Source organism: Eptatretus burgeri, chromosome 17, assembly GCF_056783735.1.
Source record: "Eptatretus burgeri isolate ZD-2024b chromosome 17, Ebu_testis_v1, whole genome shotgun sequence".
In the NCBI taxonomy this organism is placed as follows: Eukaryota; Metazoa; Chordata; class Myxini; order Myxiniformes; family Myxinidae; genus Eptatretus; species Eptatretus burgeri.
In genome coordinates, this window is record NC_140977.1 from 14710050 (window position 1) to 14728396 (window position 18347).

At 38.3% G+C, this 18347-nt stretch overlaps 1 protein-coding gene across 2 annotated transcripts in view; it reads left to right on the forward strand.

Annotated features, from left to right (window-relative positions):
- The window catches only part of LOC147009372 (uncharacterized), a 37991-nt gene extending 20345 nt beyond the window's left edge, over window positions 1–17646 (forward strand). For both annotated transcript variants that reach the window (XM_085861956.1, XM_085861957.1), the window contains exon 3: window positions 15838–17646. In XM_085861956.1, the coding sequence (XP_085718082.1) occupies window positions 15838–17447 (1610 nt within the window). In that variant the 3' untranslated portion in view covers window positions 17448–17646. The remainder of the gene's footprint in view (window positions 1–15837) is intronic.
- Window positions 17647–18347: the final 701 nt, after the last annotated feature.

The following is an 18347-nucleotide window of genomic DNA, read 5'->3' on the forward strand; positions in this document are numbered from 1 at the left end:
AAACCTTCGACAGCCCCCTTTCCCATTCTATCACTGAATGTATAGAGTGTAAATTTCATCATTTCATATAGAGCAGAGACATAATCAACCACTTCAACTTCTTGTGTTCCAATGTACAAACAAACACTCTCAAACATTTTCCAGAAGAAATCATTTACGAGTGTAGCGTTTGTGTTATTCCCAGCCTTGGTGAATGTAAATTTACACAACAACAAACTTTCGGATAGATTCAAATAAGTTTGTTGATTAATTATTTATTTCAAAACTTTTTGTACCATTTGCGTTCCAGTCTGTTCCAGTTATTGCATTTACCTTGAAGTAATCTTTTTTAGTGGAGTTTGAGATGATAATAGTATCATCCAAATCATAGATACTATCACTTGCTTCCATACTTTTATTTATTAAGGAAAAAAGATGTTAAAACTTTTGAAACCCTGACCTAAGTATTTGAATTATTTTCTGTCATTCTTGGGGGGACAACTGAGTTTTGCCTTTCTTAATTTCTTTAATTGCTTGTAATTTATGAGATTCCTTTTGGGCATCTTTTATGCTCTTCACAGCACCTGCTACATTTCCCACAGCAGAAGCAGTTGAACCAATTAGGTCTTTATGTTTTAGAATAGTTGAACCGATACCCATTCGAGTATCAATTATCCCATCTCCTCCAAATTGATGTCCGACACCCCTTTGTCCTTTAGGTTTATAGTATCCTTGACCAAGATACATACCCTCACCCTTGTAGTATGGGGAAAGGAACATCCCATCCCCTGTAATTATTTTATATTTTCTCAACTCTTGTTTCCTCACAATCACCATCGTATTTATTTATTGGAAAACTTCACGTCGGTGAATTCTGATGGATATAACTTCTCCATTAAAAGAAATCATACGATTATCTTGGTTGGTTTTCCCAAAATTTACTCTGTGTATGGTTTTTCCTGACACAGGGAGATAAACCAATTTTTGGGGTTCCATATTGAATTTATAATCAATTGGGGTTGAGTATGCGCTGAATGAAAATATTGTATTTGTTTTTATTCCATCATTATAAGCACCATCGATCAAATCACAGTGAATTAATACCGAATTTATTCCTGAGGATATTTGAATGACATTATCACTGTAAAACGTCCCATTAGTTTCAATCTTTTTTGAGGAGAAACCCAGTAACTCTCTAAATGAATTATCTATTGTTAAATCAACCTTGTCGTTATTTTTAAGTTTTATCGTTGATTTTGAAGTATGTTTTTGAATGTCTATAAAAATATTTTTTGGTTCATCACCCTGTTCTGTCATAAGACGAGCAATTTCAGAAGATATTTGAGAAATCTCATATGCTCCGGGTGAGACTGTTATCGTGTTGTATACACTTCCCGGATTATAACTAAACTTGTCATTTTTATCAGTTATATTAAATAAGGTATTATAAGTTTCCATGGACAATAAAGATGCCTCATATTCTTTTGTTGGGTCAAGTTGTAGTGGGTATGGGAATGAAGATGTGTGGTCACTTGTTGTGAAATTAAAACTCAGGATTGTGCTTCTCATTGTATTTAATGAGATAAAATGTCTTTATATTGAGATTTATTAATTATTTTCATGTTCATCAACTGGTCGAAAATGGCTGATGCTTCATTAAAACAATTGCTATTTCCAGCCTTCTTCATACCTCACAACAATAACAACCTATTAACTAATTGTGATGGGTCATTTGGAAGAAAACTAACACCTGAACCAAGGATACTTAAAGCCTGAATAAGGTGTTTCTCCTTCTCATTCTTGCGACGTTTACCAGAAAGACTAACCCTATAATCAACAGAGTTCAGCAGATCAATATATTCTCTATCATCATTATTTTCCTTATCCAATGGTTTATCAAAATACTTTGATTCATTCCTCACAGTTGAAGCTTGTCTTCCATCTTTTGTGAGAAGAAACATTCATCTGGGGGTTAGTTTAACAGGGGGTTGAGCAGACCTTAAGAACCTTAATTCATCTTTAAATATTGTTACGAATTTCGGTCCGCCCAGCGTGCGATCACGGGTGGGTCTTTCGACCCCACCACAATCGTACTAATCGGCCACCCGCGCAGGATAGGGTTGTTCGCCAAACTCGACCTACCTAAGTACTTGCGCGGGTAGTTAACCGGGCGTTCATACCTCGCCGCTGGCCGGCCTAGGACACGAACCGCTTGAGCGGTCCGTTCCGTGCTTCAGTGATAACCGAGCTATGTTATCGCCGGCCCCGACGGCCGTGATTAGTTACCGGGTGCTTACACCCTTCTACCAATTCCTTCCGTGATGCAAGATGGAACTTTCAAACAAAGGAAAGCACGCAACGAAACGGGGAATGGTTCGACAAGCACATTTATTGAAACCACACGTATGCGGGCAAAGCAATGAATAACAGTCATGCACGTATGTACAGCACACAAATAGAAATGCAAAGAAAGAATTACTCCCGACTAAAGCAATGTACATGCAGGCACAGTCACTTCGGCAGTTCTAACTTGTTGGACATGGCGCCACAGCATGCATACAAAAACCCAAAGAAATAAGTGGAAGAGAAAGGACTTCCCTTTTTGTGGCCAGTGAGTCCCTCTCCCATGACCGTCAGCGTGGTCACGCCTGGCCCCAACCTCTCTCGCGGCCGGCGAACTCTTTCCGGCACTCCTCGTCCGGACGCGCAGGTCCACCACACAACCGGCGCTGCCGCGTCTCCCGTCCGTGCCACCGTTGACAGGCCGCTCGCCAAGCCGCGAGCGCAGGACCTCTTCCAGCGCCAAGAAGAAGACGACGACCAGCCCAGAAGCTCAAAAAAGAACCAGAAGAACACAGGAACTCTCGAAGACAAGGAGACAGGAAGACTACTCAAGGTCCGTGCTGTCCGCCTTTTGTAGCACGGGTCTCCGCCCTTCGCTCTGCCCCATTTTCGGCCCCGTCTCATTTCGAGCTTCTTGGAGAAGCCTCTCGAAGGGGGGCGTGCCCTCTCGCTCTCCCTCCACCCCGCCCCGTGAGGGGGCCGGGGGAGTCAGTTTTGGCTCAGGGCCAGGGAATTATTCCCCTAAAAAGAGGCCCCCACCTTTTCTCACCTTTGACCCCCAGCTCGGATTGCACTTCCACCACACCCAGGGCAAGGAAAATAGGCGGGAATCCGAGGCGGGAGAATTTAGGCGGGAGAAACAGGCGGGAAAAGTCCGTGCAGGCTCCGCAAGAGCTTTTATTCTGGCAATCCTGCGTGCATTCTTGGACGGTGTTTTTTTACCGCGGAAATCGTCGCTGCGTGGTCCGTGGAGGACGGCTTTCGTAAACGCGGATAGTGGCGAAGATGGTGGTGGTTGTTGTGGTGAGGGTTTGAGCGTCGTTGGTTCATGGTTGTAGTTGGTGGCGATGGTTGGTGTTGTGGTTAAGGTGGTTGTGTGTTGTAGTTGTTTGGGGGCGTTGTTGGTGGTGGCGATTTGGTTGTTGGGGGATGATTGGTCCAAAAGAATGATAGAGAAAAGAAAAACGGCTATCTTAAAGGATCGCAGCCCTGTGAACACGGAAATTCCCTCTAAACAACGGTGGGGAAATCTAACTACATAATTACTTATCGACATAACTGATCTAAGGACCCTTTATGGTGTATTGCGAATTTCCACAGCCGTAACAATATAAATACCTTTTCTTGAACAAGATGAAATATTGCTGGTTGTTCTGTTGGAATGAGTCCTGCTTTGGTTTTTGATTCCGCTGAATATTCATTGTTTTGAGGAGCATTCACAATATAAGCAGGGGGGTGATTAATCTCTTCCAGTTGTTGAAATAATCCTTCATCATCATATTCTAATTCCCCTATATGCTCTAATTCTTCCTCCGTCATTTGATCAAAATCTTTTAACATTTGAAGTTTTTTAGGAGTATATTCTACTGTGGGAACTGTGGAAACATCTACTATTTTTTCTTTGGAAGTTTTTAAAAGTGGTTCAAAAAATTTCTCTTGTTTTCTTTCAAATGCTTCTTCACCCGTTAGTTTCTGTCTGCATTTCTTATTTATGTCTTCCTGTTGTTTTACAACTTTTGAAACAAACTCTTGATAAACCTTAAATCTTCTTGCTCTTTCTTTCGCATCCATTTATTTATTGGAAAATATTGTTTAATCTTGTTTCACAACATCTTGTTTCAACAACAAGCTCATCTTGTTTCACAACAATATATTTATATTTTTCAGTCGTGTGCTTCATGTAATCCGCAAATTCTTTTTTTACTGCATAATGTAGAACAATTGTCTCTCCAAAAATTGTTTATCTATTGAATTTAACTTGAATAAAATAAAAGTATGAGCATTGTTTCTGATGGAACGACGAGGAAGTTGAAAGTATGATTGACGAAGGTAAATACAATTACAAGACGAATGTCTCCCTCTTGTGTAGTCGCTGTCCATTACCGTTTGGTTTCTCTCATTAACACAATCATCAAAGATAACGAGGTTCATTTTTGATTTATCCAAATCTTGGGGAGATGGTATATCATCCGTATTATCACTAAGAAAACAAGTTATCGGTTTTGATTTCTTTTTACATCTCTGTGTATCACAAAATAGATGTATTATATCTTCAATGTTATAATCATTTTGTTTTTTTTGAAGTTTAAATAAACCGATTGTATCTTCTTTTTGAAGACCAGCATTAAAACCTTGTGAGAGTAGTTGATACTCTGGTTGAAAAGTCGACTTTGTGAAAATTATTAAATTATCATAATCTAAAAAGTTGTGAGTCAGGAGCATCTTCAAAATTAAGCAGGTTTTTCTGCATCCGCTTGAACCAACTATGAGACATCTTAATGAATTTGGAAGATTTTTATGGTTGTTAAATTTTATCTTATTTTCCCAAATGGGTAAAAAAAATCATTCATTTATATATTTGGAAAATACGTTATTTAATTTTTTAATTGGCTTTTTTAGAAGCTCTATATTTTATCTTAAGTTCAGGTTTAATTTCAAGCTAATCCATTATTTTATTTATGCAATATCTTGTGTTGATATTTCCCTGAAAATCACATCCGTGAATAATAGTGTTACGGCTGTGGAAATTCGCATTACACCATGAAGGGCCCGTAGTTGAGATATCTCTAAGTACATGTGTGGTTAGCCCCAAACCCGTTGTATAGAGGGAATTTATGTGATTAATCCGGGCTGCGACGCTTTGAGATAGCCGTTTTTCTGTTCTATCATTATCTTAAACCAACCACCACGCCAGCCATCGTCACCAACTGCAACCACGCTCCAACCCTCGGACAACAACAACAACAACAACGCCAACAGCCACGACCTTTACCTTCACAACTCAATCCCACATCAGCGCATCACCGCCATTCCCAAACGGCACCATAACCATAAAACCACCACCGAAAACCCTCCACCACCTTCACCTTTCTCCTACGACCATTCCCGCACCACCTGTGAACACTGAGCGTCGGGCTGTCTCGGGCCCATTCGGCGATTGGTGCCGGATGCACCGAGCCGCGAGCGCAAATAGCGGCCTTTCCGAGGGAGAATTTGGATCAAGAACGCTACACGCCCACTTCCCCTCCGTCCAATTAGCAAGCGCGGAGCGGCTTGGCCCCGCCTCCAAGCGCGTCTGTGTGAAATCGATATATGCAAATTCTAGGATCAGGGGAGGTTCACGCCCACTTTTCCTCCGTCCAACTGGCGAACGTGGCTCCGTCCCCGAGGTCATCCTGATCCGGATATTTGCATATTGTTTTCTCCTGCCGGCCTATAAGAAGGCGAGCGCAAGGCAAATGAAGTCAGTCGAGTCGGGTGGCGAAGTGAGGGGAGTCGGGTGGCGAAGTGATCGGTGTGTCTTCGAGTTGGGTTCTGGAGTCGGCTGAGAAGAGTTGCGTGAAGAGGCAAAGGAGCTCAGGTCCGAGGCGAGAAGGACGGCAGTCGGCGACGAGGTCGCGGTGTGGGATCGCTCGTCGCGGGACCCAAGCCAGCCAGCCATTCTCCCTCCCCCAGGGCATCAACAATTCCCCCTTTCCCCCGCGCTGAGATAGTGCAACAAGGGGGCCCCGTTCCCACCCCACTCCAAACGTCGTGCCAACGAAACCCGCCAAGGAGCACGGAGTCGGGGCACAGCCACGCGGCCACATCTGCCCGGTCTCGCGGGCCTGGCCGGTAGGAACCCCCGGTCTCGCGGGCCTGGCCACTCCTTCAGGTCACGCGCACATATTGGCCTACAGGCCAATACAGGTCACGCGCACATATTGGCCTACAGGCCCGTCTGCCCCCTTGTCTATGAGGGTGGCTTCTTTCCTTTACTTTTGAGTAAATGTGTGTTGGCGCCGTCTGCGAAGTAGAACTGTATAAGTGTTGCCTTGTGTGTGTGCGTAGTTGGTAGTAATTCTGCGTCGTTGTTGCTTTTGTTTTTGTTGCTATATGTGCATTTTGACTGTTTGGCTGTATATGTGTGCTTTCCGTGTGCCGGGAAATAAATGTGCTTTGTGTGAACTGTTTTCCCGTTTCGCATGTTTCTTTTCTTTATTGACTCTCCATCCTGCTTCACGTAAAGTGTTCGTAGTGGGCTTAATACGCCCGGTAATTAATCGGAACCGTCGAGGCCGACGATAACACCGCTCGGTTATCACTGTAGCATGGAACGGACAGCTTAAGCGGTTCGTGTCCGGAGTCGGCCTGTGGCGTGGTACGATCGCCCGGTCGACCATCCGCACAGGTACTTAGGTAGATCGAATTTGCGGAGCAACCCTATCCTGCGCGGGTTGGCAATTGGCACGGTCGTGGTAGGGTTAAACCTCCACCCGTAACTACCTCCCGGCGTTGTTCCGAGAGGGTCACGACTGAATTGTCCGTCCTGTGGGCGATGCGCCGCGATCTGAGTTATGTGGCCGTCCGCACGCCGGCGGGCGCGAATTCGCAACAATATATAACAACAATCCTTTGATCATTTCTCTAAAACGTTCAGTTTCTTCCCTTGTAAGGAAAGGTGTGTTATCACCCTCATACTTTACATTCATTTATCGAATGAATCTTGAAAAGTAATTCATTTTTGGTGTAAATCTAAAAGAATTCTTTTCCTTTTTATATTTTTTATTATCATTAATTAGAAGATAATCACAGAATATACATTGTTTATAGGCGTTTGACTCTGTGTTTAATCCCCGTCTTTCACCCGCAGGACAATTCTCAAATTTGTCATATGGAGAATCAGGGAAGTCTCGCATATTTATAAAGTAAAACTTTACTTAAACTAAATTTCATCTTTAGAATCATCTATACTTTCAAAATATTCAGTTGAATATTGACTCATATTTAATTCGTAGAAACAACATTACCATTGATATCTATCTACTTTTTTTCATTACCAGATTCAACTACAACATTTTTAATATTAAAGGTAATTTTAAAATGATGTTTAACTACTATTGAACGAAATGTCATTTCCACTGATATATTAACATCCTTTATTTCATCAGGACTTGCATCTTTAGGGTTGTTAAAAAAAAAATACAAATTTCTCCTTGCATATTACAGATGGTCTTATCTTTTCTTTCTCAAGCTTCATCCATTGGGTTTTTTTTTGATACTTTTTCTTGTTTCATTGCTTTTTCTAATTTTGAATATATTACCAGAAGGAGAGGAGAAACTTTTGTTGGAGATACTTTAATTGATGTTCTTCCAGGTGTACGAAAAGCCCTTCCACTGAAGGAAATTGAAGAACTCATGTTATTTACCATAATTGTTTTTATCCAATAGTTGTTATATTTATCTTTGTTCAATTTTACATCCTTGACATATTTCTCAGTATCTTTTACAAATGAAGAGATTGATTGAAACTTGTCTTTTGTGTCTTGAAACATTGTATTTATCAAGTGAAAAAAGTTGGAGGATAAAATGGTTTCAAGCACAGATTCACCAATAAATTCAACGAAATTTTCATCAAGAAAATTTTAGTTTAAGCAAAGTTTTATTATATAAATATGGTGAATACAACTTACTGCGATGTTTGCAATCACGAATATAAATATTATAAAAAAAACACCTTCAAACCAACAAACATACATTTACTCTATTTCATCAAATATCTCCTCTTGAATTTGAATGAAAACATTGTGATATCTGCTCAAAGGATGTTTTGAAGAGTAGTTATAATAGACATCTTCAATCACAAAAACACAAGAAAAATGAGTTTAAAGTAAAGGGAGACTATTATATTGAAAACGCTGATGGGGCATTTAAAGGGCATATAAAAATAAGGATTTTTCAATTTGGAGAGCCCGGTCCATCATCAATAGCTGAATCAATTGAAATAATGAAACCTGATGTTGAAAAAGTTATTAAAAAGACATTAAAAGAAATGAAAACTTTAAAGTTTTATATGGGAGTGAAAATGAATATGAAAAGACAAGATGAAGAACAAACTCCTTATATGAGAACAGATCTTCATTTTATAACATCATTTCAAGATTTTGTGAATAGTGGGGTTAATGAAGAACTATCAAGACAAGAGGAGGATGTTGATAATACAGTGGTAGGAAGTGGATTTAATATTTTTAAAATTATCTTTTTAGATATACACATTCTAAAATCAAACCCTCTTAAAGCTTCTTCTTATATTGAATTAACAAAAGAAATGAAACTAAAGAAGGCAGTTGTTAATATAAAGAACAATGATAATAAATGTTTTCTCTGATCTGTTCTTGCTCACTTACATCCACCAAATTGTAATTCAGAAAGAGTAAAACAATATATGAAATATGAGAATACCTTGGACATTAAAGATTTTAAATTCTCAATGCCACGAACAGATATTCCTAAATTTGAGAAAAATAATAATCTTTCTATTGATGTATATGAATTAACTGATACAAAGTTCAAACATGAAAAATTTCAAGCAACAATAAAAATGAAGAAACACACATTGATCTTTTATATTTTAGTGTTGGAAAGAATTCACATTACACATACATCAATAATTTATCAATATTAATCTCTTCTCAGGTATTCAGAACATCAAACAAAATATATCCTTGTAAGCGATGTCTTAATTCATTTCAAACAAAAGAACAATTAGAACAAATTTCAAAATATTGTCGTAATCATAAATCAGCTGTAATTACAATGCCTAAACCTGGTGAAAAGATTTCTTTTGAAGATTATAATAAATCTATCATGCACCCATTTGTGATATACGCTGATTTTGAATGTATCCTAAAAAAAGATAAAAACTCCTTCTCCTGATCCAAAAGAATCATATACAAATAAATATCAAAAACATATTCCTTGTGGTTTCTGTTATTATATCAAATCATCTGTTGGAGAAAAGTATAATAAACTTGAACATTATAGTGGAAAAAAAGCTTCACAAGAGTGAGTAAAACGATTAGAAAAGGATTGTATAAGACTAACTAAATTAATGAAAGAAACAAATGAACCGATTTAATTAACCGAAGAAGAAAAATGAGAATTTCGAAAGAACAATATCTGTCATATTTGTGAGGAGGAAATTGAGGAGTCTAAAGTGAGGGATCATTGTCATTTTACTGGTAAATATAGAGGTCCCGCTCATTCCTGTTGTAATCTTAATTATAAATTTCCTTCTTTTATTCCAGTCTTTCTTCACAACAGCGCCAACTACGATACATATCTATGTATAAATGAACTTTCAAAAACACCTGGGAATATTTCTGCCATAACAAGCACAAGTCAAAAGTATATTTCATTTACAAAAATGATATTCACAAGACCTTTAACTCGTATTAGGTTTCTAGATTCCTACAATTTTATGGGAACACCACTAGCCAACCTCGCATCAAATCTAAGCTCCAGGGGCTCTTTTCCAAAACAAATTGTCTTCTTTCCAAAAGAGGAAATTCGAACTAAAGAGGAAATTCAGATTAAAGAGAGAATTCAAAGTAAAGAGGAAATTCTAATTAATGAAGAAATTCTAACTGAAGGTGAAATTCTAATTATAAAGAAAATTCAAACAATGAATGAAATTCGAACTAAAGAGCAGATTCTGATTAAAGAGGGAATTCTAACAAGAGAGGAAATTCAAACAAGGAATGAAATTCAGAGTTGAGAGAAAATTCTTTCAAATAAGGTAATTTATCCTTATGATTATATGGATTCATTTATGAGACTTAAAGAAACACAACTTCCTTCAAAAGAAAGTTTCAATCATAACCTTCATGAAGAAGAGACAAGTGATAAGGAATATAAACATGCACAATAAATTTGGAAAATATTTAAGACAAAGAACCTTGGAGAATATCATGATTTGTATCTAAAAACAGATGTTTTATTGTTTGCTAATGTGTTTGAAGCTTTTAGATCACTCTGTCATCATAAAAATTGTTATGGATTAGATCCTGCCCACTATTTCACAGCTCCTGGTTTAGCTTGGAGTGCAATGTTGAAAATGACAAAACAAGATATAGATTTAATCAGTGATGTAGATATGCTTTTGATGATTGAGAAGTCCAAGAGAGGTGGAATATCACAAGTATGTTCAAAAAGATATGCTGAAGCAAATAATAAATATCTTCCAAATTATGATCGTGATAAAGATAGTAATTATTTGATGTATTTTGATGCTAATAATTATTATGGATGGGCAATGTCTCAATCTCTTCCTTTTGGTAAATTTGAGTGGTTGGAAGAAAAGGATTATGAAAAGGCTGTGATGAATATTGTTATTTCTTCTCAAGAGGAATTAAATGAGGAAGAAGAAGGTTATCATTTTGAAGTTGATTTGAGGTACCCGAGTGATCTTCAAAATAAGCATAAAGACCTTCCTTTTGCATGTGAGAAAGAACCCCCAAAGAAAGAATGGTTAAGTGATTATCATAAAAGTTATAATATTAAAGGTAAATCAACAGCAAAGTTATTAACAACATTCTATGATAAAGAGGGATATGTTTTGCATCAGAAAAGGTTGAAACGGTTTTTGAGAGAAGGAATGAGAGCAGCTAAAATTCATGGAGTTTTAAAATTTAAACAATGTCCTTGGATGAAAAAGTATATTAAATTCAATACAGATATGAGAACAAATACAAAAGTAAAATTTGAAGGGGAATTCTATAAATTGATGGATCATGCTGTCTTTGGAAAGACAATGGAGAACGTTAGAAACAGGCAAAACGTTAGATTTGCAACATCTTGGAAAGAAGCTTTGAGATTGATAAATAAACCATTTTTTTTGAGAGAAGAGGTTTTTTCAGAGAACTTTTCTGCTATTCATATGGAAAAGGAAAGTATTGTAATGGATAAACCAATTTATATTGGAACAAGAGTTCTTGATTTATCAAAGATATTGATGTATGATTATTTGTTTCATGGCTTAAAGAAAGAGTATGGTGAAAATGTTTCATTGTTGTATATGGACACTCCTAGTTTTATCGTAGATATAAAAACTGTTGATGTTTATAAAGATATGAAGAAAAATATTGGAGTATATGATACAAGTAATTTTAGTTAGAAGAGTGAGTTATTTTCAAAAAAGAATGAAAAGATTATTTGTAAGTTTCAGGATGAGTTGGGTGGAAAAGTAATGAGTGAGTTTATTGGATTGAGAGCAAAGGCATACGCTTATAAGTATGGTGATCAGATTGATAAGAGGTTAAAGGGAATAAAGAAATATGTAATAAAGAAATCAATAACTTTTAGAAATTATTATTATTGTTTGATGAATAAGAAAGAAGAATAAAGGAAAATGAATACAAGAAGAAGTTATAAACATAAGATATATAGTGAAGAAGTAAATAAAAAGGCATAAGGAGCCTTTGATGAAAAGAGATTTATTTTAGATAATGGAATAGATTGTGTTCCATATGGATATTGTATGATAGAGTGTATAGAATTGATTGTGCTTTAACGATGGGAAGATGGGTTAGGATTTTTAAGGGCTACCGCCGCATTTTTTCACAATATATAAATGGTCAAACCAAGTATTAATCAAACTAAAGAGTGGAGAAAATGTCAGTCATGGTATATAAATGGAAAACATAATGAAAGTGAAAAATATCAAATAAGTCTTATTGAAAAAATAACTGAAACAAAGGTAAATAAAACAAATACGCGAATCATTTTAAAAACGAGTAAGTTGGAGGATGTAAAGAAAAAAAAATTAATATCCTTGAATGGACTGAAAACTTTGATGGTTTGCAATTGAACAATAGACAAACAATTTACAATAATCTCAAAATGATATGTGGCTCAGGAGGTGGTCAAACAAGAGCATTAAGAGAAGTTTATCATTTCATAATTGCACAAAAGGGGTATCTTGAAAAATATAAAGATTCATATGTTTTATTTTTAAATATTTTAGATGGGGATTATTGTGCAAAGAAAATTAAGCCATTGAAGGAATTTGAGAATGAACAAATCTTTTTAGGTTCAATGAGTGAGCTAAACAACATGCATTGGTTATTTGAAAAAGAGTGTCCCGAGGCTCACATGTTTCAGACATTTCTTTGAAATCACCTTTAACAAATGACATTACTGCTTTACGACTTGAACCAATCTTTATCTTATTGCATTGTTTATTTGAAAAGAGTGCCCCAAGGTTAAAAGGGGAGACAAATAAATATACCTTCGGATAAAAAGGGGGTTTACTTTTTTAGGCGAAAAAAATATGAATCTCTGAAAATCCCCCATTCACTTACATGGGGAAAAGTGAGCCAGAATCAGTATATTCACCCTACTCATGGTCAATCTCCTTTGCCACACCGCAAGCGTTGGAATATCAAGTCCAGTTATGAGCCTATGGGCGCTGAAACCATGAACCAGCCACCCTAAGTCCATGACTTCTTTCAAAGTCAAGGAACTCAGTGCGATTCTGGTTCACAACTCCAAAGCCATGGGGACCAACACATGTCTCATAACCATCCCTATCAGTTCTCATCAATGCATTGAAATCCCCCAAGACTAGAAGTCTATCTCGCCTGGGGCACTGATCAACCACAGACTCGAGCATGGCATAGAATGCATCCTTCACATTGAGATCACTCGCCTCAGTCAGAGCATATCCAGAGACCAGGGCAATGACACCCAAGGAGTGATGAACCTTCGTCTCATAATACACTCGTTGACCGGTGTTACCTCAATTATCATTGGAGTCAGCTTATTGGACACAGCCACAGCAACTCCTTGGGCATGGTAACCATCAAAGCGACCAGACCAATCGTAGGTGTAGCCATTCTCCATGATCTCGCTGCAATCCTGTTTCTGAACCTCAGAGAGTGCTGCAATACCGATGTCCAAACGCTTGAGCTCAGATGATAAGAGAGACAGGTGATCATCCTCTCTTCGAGATCGGACATTCCAAGAACGCACCCGAAGAGCCACACACTAACCCAAGGAGACCTCTGTCTGGTGGACGACACCTCAGTACCACCCCGACACACACGGCCGCAATCTGACCCGGAAGGCTACCCCGTGGTTTCCCTCCTGTCATCAAAGATTGGGGAACCCGAAGGCTTTGTCTCAATCCTATCATCCGGTGACTTGCCCTGTGAATGGCAGCTGCACAGGAAGTAATCCGACAGAGTGGATTTTCAGATTTTTTTTAATGCTTTTTGTATGTTTTGTGGAATGAATGGTTTTTAGAGTGCAAATGGAGTGCAAATCCTGCCACCAACCTCCTCATACAAAGATTACCCAACTGCAGGAGAACGTCCACAGACACAGTTGGGCACGATATGTGGATGCCCATTTGCTCGTAAGGAGCTCCTCCGCCCTTTGACAGGTTTTGTTTTTCATCCTGCTGGGTGTCCATATCATACACCCTCCTCACCAAGAAACTAGGTGGGGGAGACAGTTTATTCGCCGACAACCTGACCCTGGAACAGGTTAGTGCAGATTTACATGGTACCTATGGCAAGTCACAGATCTAATCTGACCTGACCTGACAATGTCAGTCTGGATACATGAGAACACAATGACTCCAAAGCTTCTTTATTCAAGAGACATCTCCATGAAGGTTTCTGTCAATGCCACTCCATGTTGCTTCAGACATTTTGATGATGTACTCTGTTGTGAAGAAAAAAGAAAAACCCAAAGTTTAATTTCATTGCTTTAAGAAATAACCATGATAGTAGACCAACTTCTCAAACATCCATTGTCCCTTTGATCATTCGGTGAAATAAAATAGCCAACAATAATGTACCTTGTTTTCTCCTGTTATCCTAAATTTGACCGATCGTCAATTCTAATTGGGCTTTAATTGAACACGTTTTGTTGATTTATTTTACATGTTTACATCTGAACTTGTCTCGTAGAAGAATGGGGGTGACAGAAAAAAAATGGCAACAAATTGACAAACAATTTTGGATCTCTTCAACTTGGAGGATATTTTCACTTCATTTTTGCAATCTTGGTCTTTGGTCATTTTCTTGATTTATACGTTCTTTCTGCAAAAATCGTTGTGTGGTGAAACGTGTGTGTGTGTCTGTGTGTCTGTGTCTGTGTGTCTGTGTGTCTGTGTGTCTGTGTGTGTGTGTGTGTGTGTGTGTGTGTGTGTGTGTGTGTGTGTGTGTGTGTGTGTGTGTGTGTGTGTGTGTGTGTGTGTGTTTTCTTCATGAAGCATAACTCTCTATTCTCTTTTCTCTCACTTCTCTTCTCTTTTCTCTCTCCCTCTCTTCTCTCGCCCTCTTCCTCTCTTCTCTCCCCCTCTCCTCCCACCTCTCTTCCCCCTCTCTTCCCCCTCTTCCCCCTCTCCTCCCCCTCTACCCCTCCCCTCCACCCCCTTTCCCCCTCTCCCCCTCTCCCCCTCCCCTCCCCTCTCCCACCGCTTTCCCCCTCCCCCTCTCCCACCGTTTTCCCCCCTCTCCCCCCTCTCCCACCCCTCCTGCTCTCCCACTCCTCCCCCTCTCCCTCGAGTGGGACTGTCGAGGCAGTTTTGGCCACCTTGAGACAGAACTTTTTGTTGAGTTTCAGCTGTTTGTTCAGTAACAAATAAAAGACAAGCTTGTGCATAAAGAAGCTTAGCTTGGAACGCTCGCAAGCAAAAACTTAATTTTACAAAGAGTACATTGAGTATATATGTGATCTCACTGGGGTGTGATTATTACAGCAAAGGAAATTAACAGATGGAACTTTATAAGGTGAAAATCAGAAACACAGGATGAGAAATGGTCTCTTATTGGTGCTTGCACCAGATTGTCTGGGTGAGGGGAGGAAAGAGGATGTGATTTCTTGCCCTGGCCATCTGGGCCAGTAGATCAAGAGTTAAGCATTTACAAGGTCCTTTACGACTATGAAGGAATGTGTACAATGCCTCCCTGCAAGCTTTCCCAGCATATATTTATTCAATTCTATCTTAAAGCATGAACTGAAGTAAAGTGGCATTTTACCTCATAATAAATTCAATGAACAAATCAGTTTCCCACTGTCCATAAGATAATTCAACGTCAATAGCATGACAGTTCCAGATTTTTTTTTTGTTTTGGTTCAACAATCATTAAAATCATCTTTTTATTAATATTGAAGCATGTATTTGAAGACGACTTGGGGTATTGTTTTCAATGAATTGTCTAATAAAGTAAAGCAGTTTATTTCACCCACATTTACAAAAGCTGTCAATTTACAGGAACAAACATGTGGCTCATCATTGATAATTGGATGAATTTACCCTAAATTATGAATATCATGGGGAAAACCCAAACTTGAACACAGAATAATGTACATTTACATCAATATTTTTTTTACTTTTCTGCAATTACAACAAATTCATGTGCAAATACAGTTGTACATGTTTGGGTACGTTTGTCAGAATAATATTAGAAGTATTGTGCAGAATCTGATATTTTTTTTACAGGTCATGTGATGTTACATTTACAGGTGGATCCATTGAATCTCTAAGGGAGACTGCAGCGACTTGTCGGAACAGCTCAGACACACACCCGCAAGACCCGCCAACTGAAGCGAGCAAGAGGACTTTTTACAAACAAGAAAAACCGAATAATGAAATGTTTGCAGAGAATAATTTTCACCAGTCTCACAAAGGAAAAAAAGCTGATCAAACTTATGGAAAATCGTTCACTGAGTCATCCACCCTAAAATCACATGTGATAATTGATACTGGAGAACGCCCAAACAAATGCACAAGTTGTGGAAAATCTTTTATTCGCTCATCTCACCTTAAAACACACATGATGATTCACAATGGTGAACGCCCATTCAAATGCACAATTTGTGGAAAATCTTTTATTCGTTCATCTCACCTTAAAACACACATGATGATTCACAATAGTGAACGCCCATACAAATGCAAAATTTGTGGAAAATCTTTTATTCGTTCATCTCACCTTAAAACACACGTGATGATTCACAATGGTGAACAACCATACAAATGCACAATTTGTGGAAAATCTTTTATTCGTTCATCTCAACTTAAAACACACGTGATGATTCACAATGGTGAACGCCCGTACAAATGCACAATTTGTGGAAAATCTTTTATTCGTTCATCTCAACTTAAAACACACATAATGATTCACAATGGTGAACGCCCGTACAAATGCACAATTTGCGGAAAATCTTTTATTCGTTCATCTCAACTTAAAACACACATAATGATTCACAATGGTGAACGCCCGTACAAATGCACAATTTGTGGAAAATCATTCATTTATTCATCTGTCCTTAAAACACACGTGAAGCTTCACAATGAAGAACGCCCATTCAAATGCACAAGTTGTGGAAAATCTTTTATTCGTTCATCCGAACTTAAAAGACACATGATGATTCACAATGGTGAATTCCCATTCACATGCACAAGTTGTGGAAAATCTTTTATTTCTTCATCCGAACTTAAAAGGCACATGATGATTCACAATGGTGAATTCCCATTCAAATGCACAAGCTGTCGAAAATCTTTTATTTGTTCATCTGAACTTAAAAGGCACATGATGATTCACAATGGAGAACGCCAATACAAATGCACAAGTTGTGGAAAATCTTTTATTCGTTCATCCGACCTTAAAACACACATGAAGATTCACAATGGAGAACGCCTACACAAATGCACAATATGTGGAAAATCTTTTATTCGTTCATCTCACCTTAAAACACACATGACGATTCACAATGGCGAACGCCCATTCAAATGCACAAGTTGTGGAAAATCCTTCATTTATTCATCTCACCTTAAAACACACATGATGATTCACAATGGAGAACGCCCATTCAAATGCACAAGTTGTGGAAAATCATTCATTTATTCATCTAATCTTAAAATACACATGATGATTCACAATGGAGAATGCCCACACAAATGCACAAGTTGTGGAAAATCTTTTAATCAGTCATGTCACCTTAAAAGGCACATGATGATTCACAATGGAGAATGCCCACACAAATGCACAAGTTGTGGAAAATCTTTTAATCAGTCATGTCACCTTAAAAGGCACATGATGATTCACAAAAAAACTATTCAATTGGTTTGGTAACTGCATAACGTTTGGTGGGGTCAGCCAATCTTGATTCTTAGGAAATCTCGTGATAAATTCCACTGATTAGGTGTTGTTTGGGGGGGGGGAGGCAAAATAGCGGTTCGAAAGAAAGCAAAGTTAGATGTTCACTAATTTTATCCCTCTTCGAGAGATGAATACAGATTTGTTCAAAATAAAGACCGTGCTGTTTATGCTCGATGTTGTGAAGTGTTGTTTGCCACACATCACGTATCCAATGACATTTTCAAGCAAAGCACGAAAAATGACATTTTCTCTCTTAGACCATGTGGAGGTACTCGCTATTACCTTCAGAAAATGATTTTTGTTGTGCAGATCACCAATGTGGATGAAATTTGGCATATTTAAAGAATTTTAGACGCTGAGTCCAAATCCACTTGTTTCCACTTCGAGGATGTGACACAATTGGTCATTTTTGGCAATTAAAGATACACCCAACATTAATGCACGTTTTTGACACAGAAATGAAGAATCAAGGAGAGACTGATATGTACGTCAAAGAAAACTCTTGTGAGGTCTTAAAATGATACAATATGTTTATACAGAGCCCTATTCACTGTTATTAAAGATGTTTGTAATTAAATGTCGTAAACCGAAGCAGTTACATATTTTTACCAGCCGAAAACGTCTGGACCGACCAGACAGGCTTTCGAGTTGACCAAGGCAACTTTTTGCTTTCAAGGCAGCCACACTGGCTATTAAAGGTAGTTACATTGACTATTAAAGACAGTTACAGCACCCATCAAAGACTGTTACATTGGCTATTACGGATTAAATCAAAGACAAAGACACTGCACGACTCAGCCTGATGAAAAGTAGAACCTCCACAAGAAGATTACTGTCTTAGAACTCCAGTATTTCTTGCTCTGAAGCAGTTGC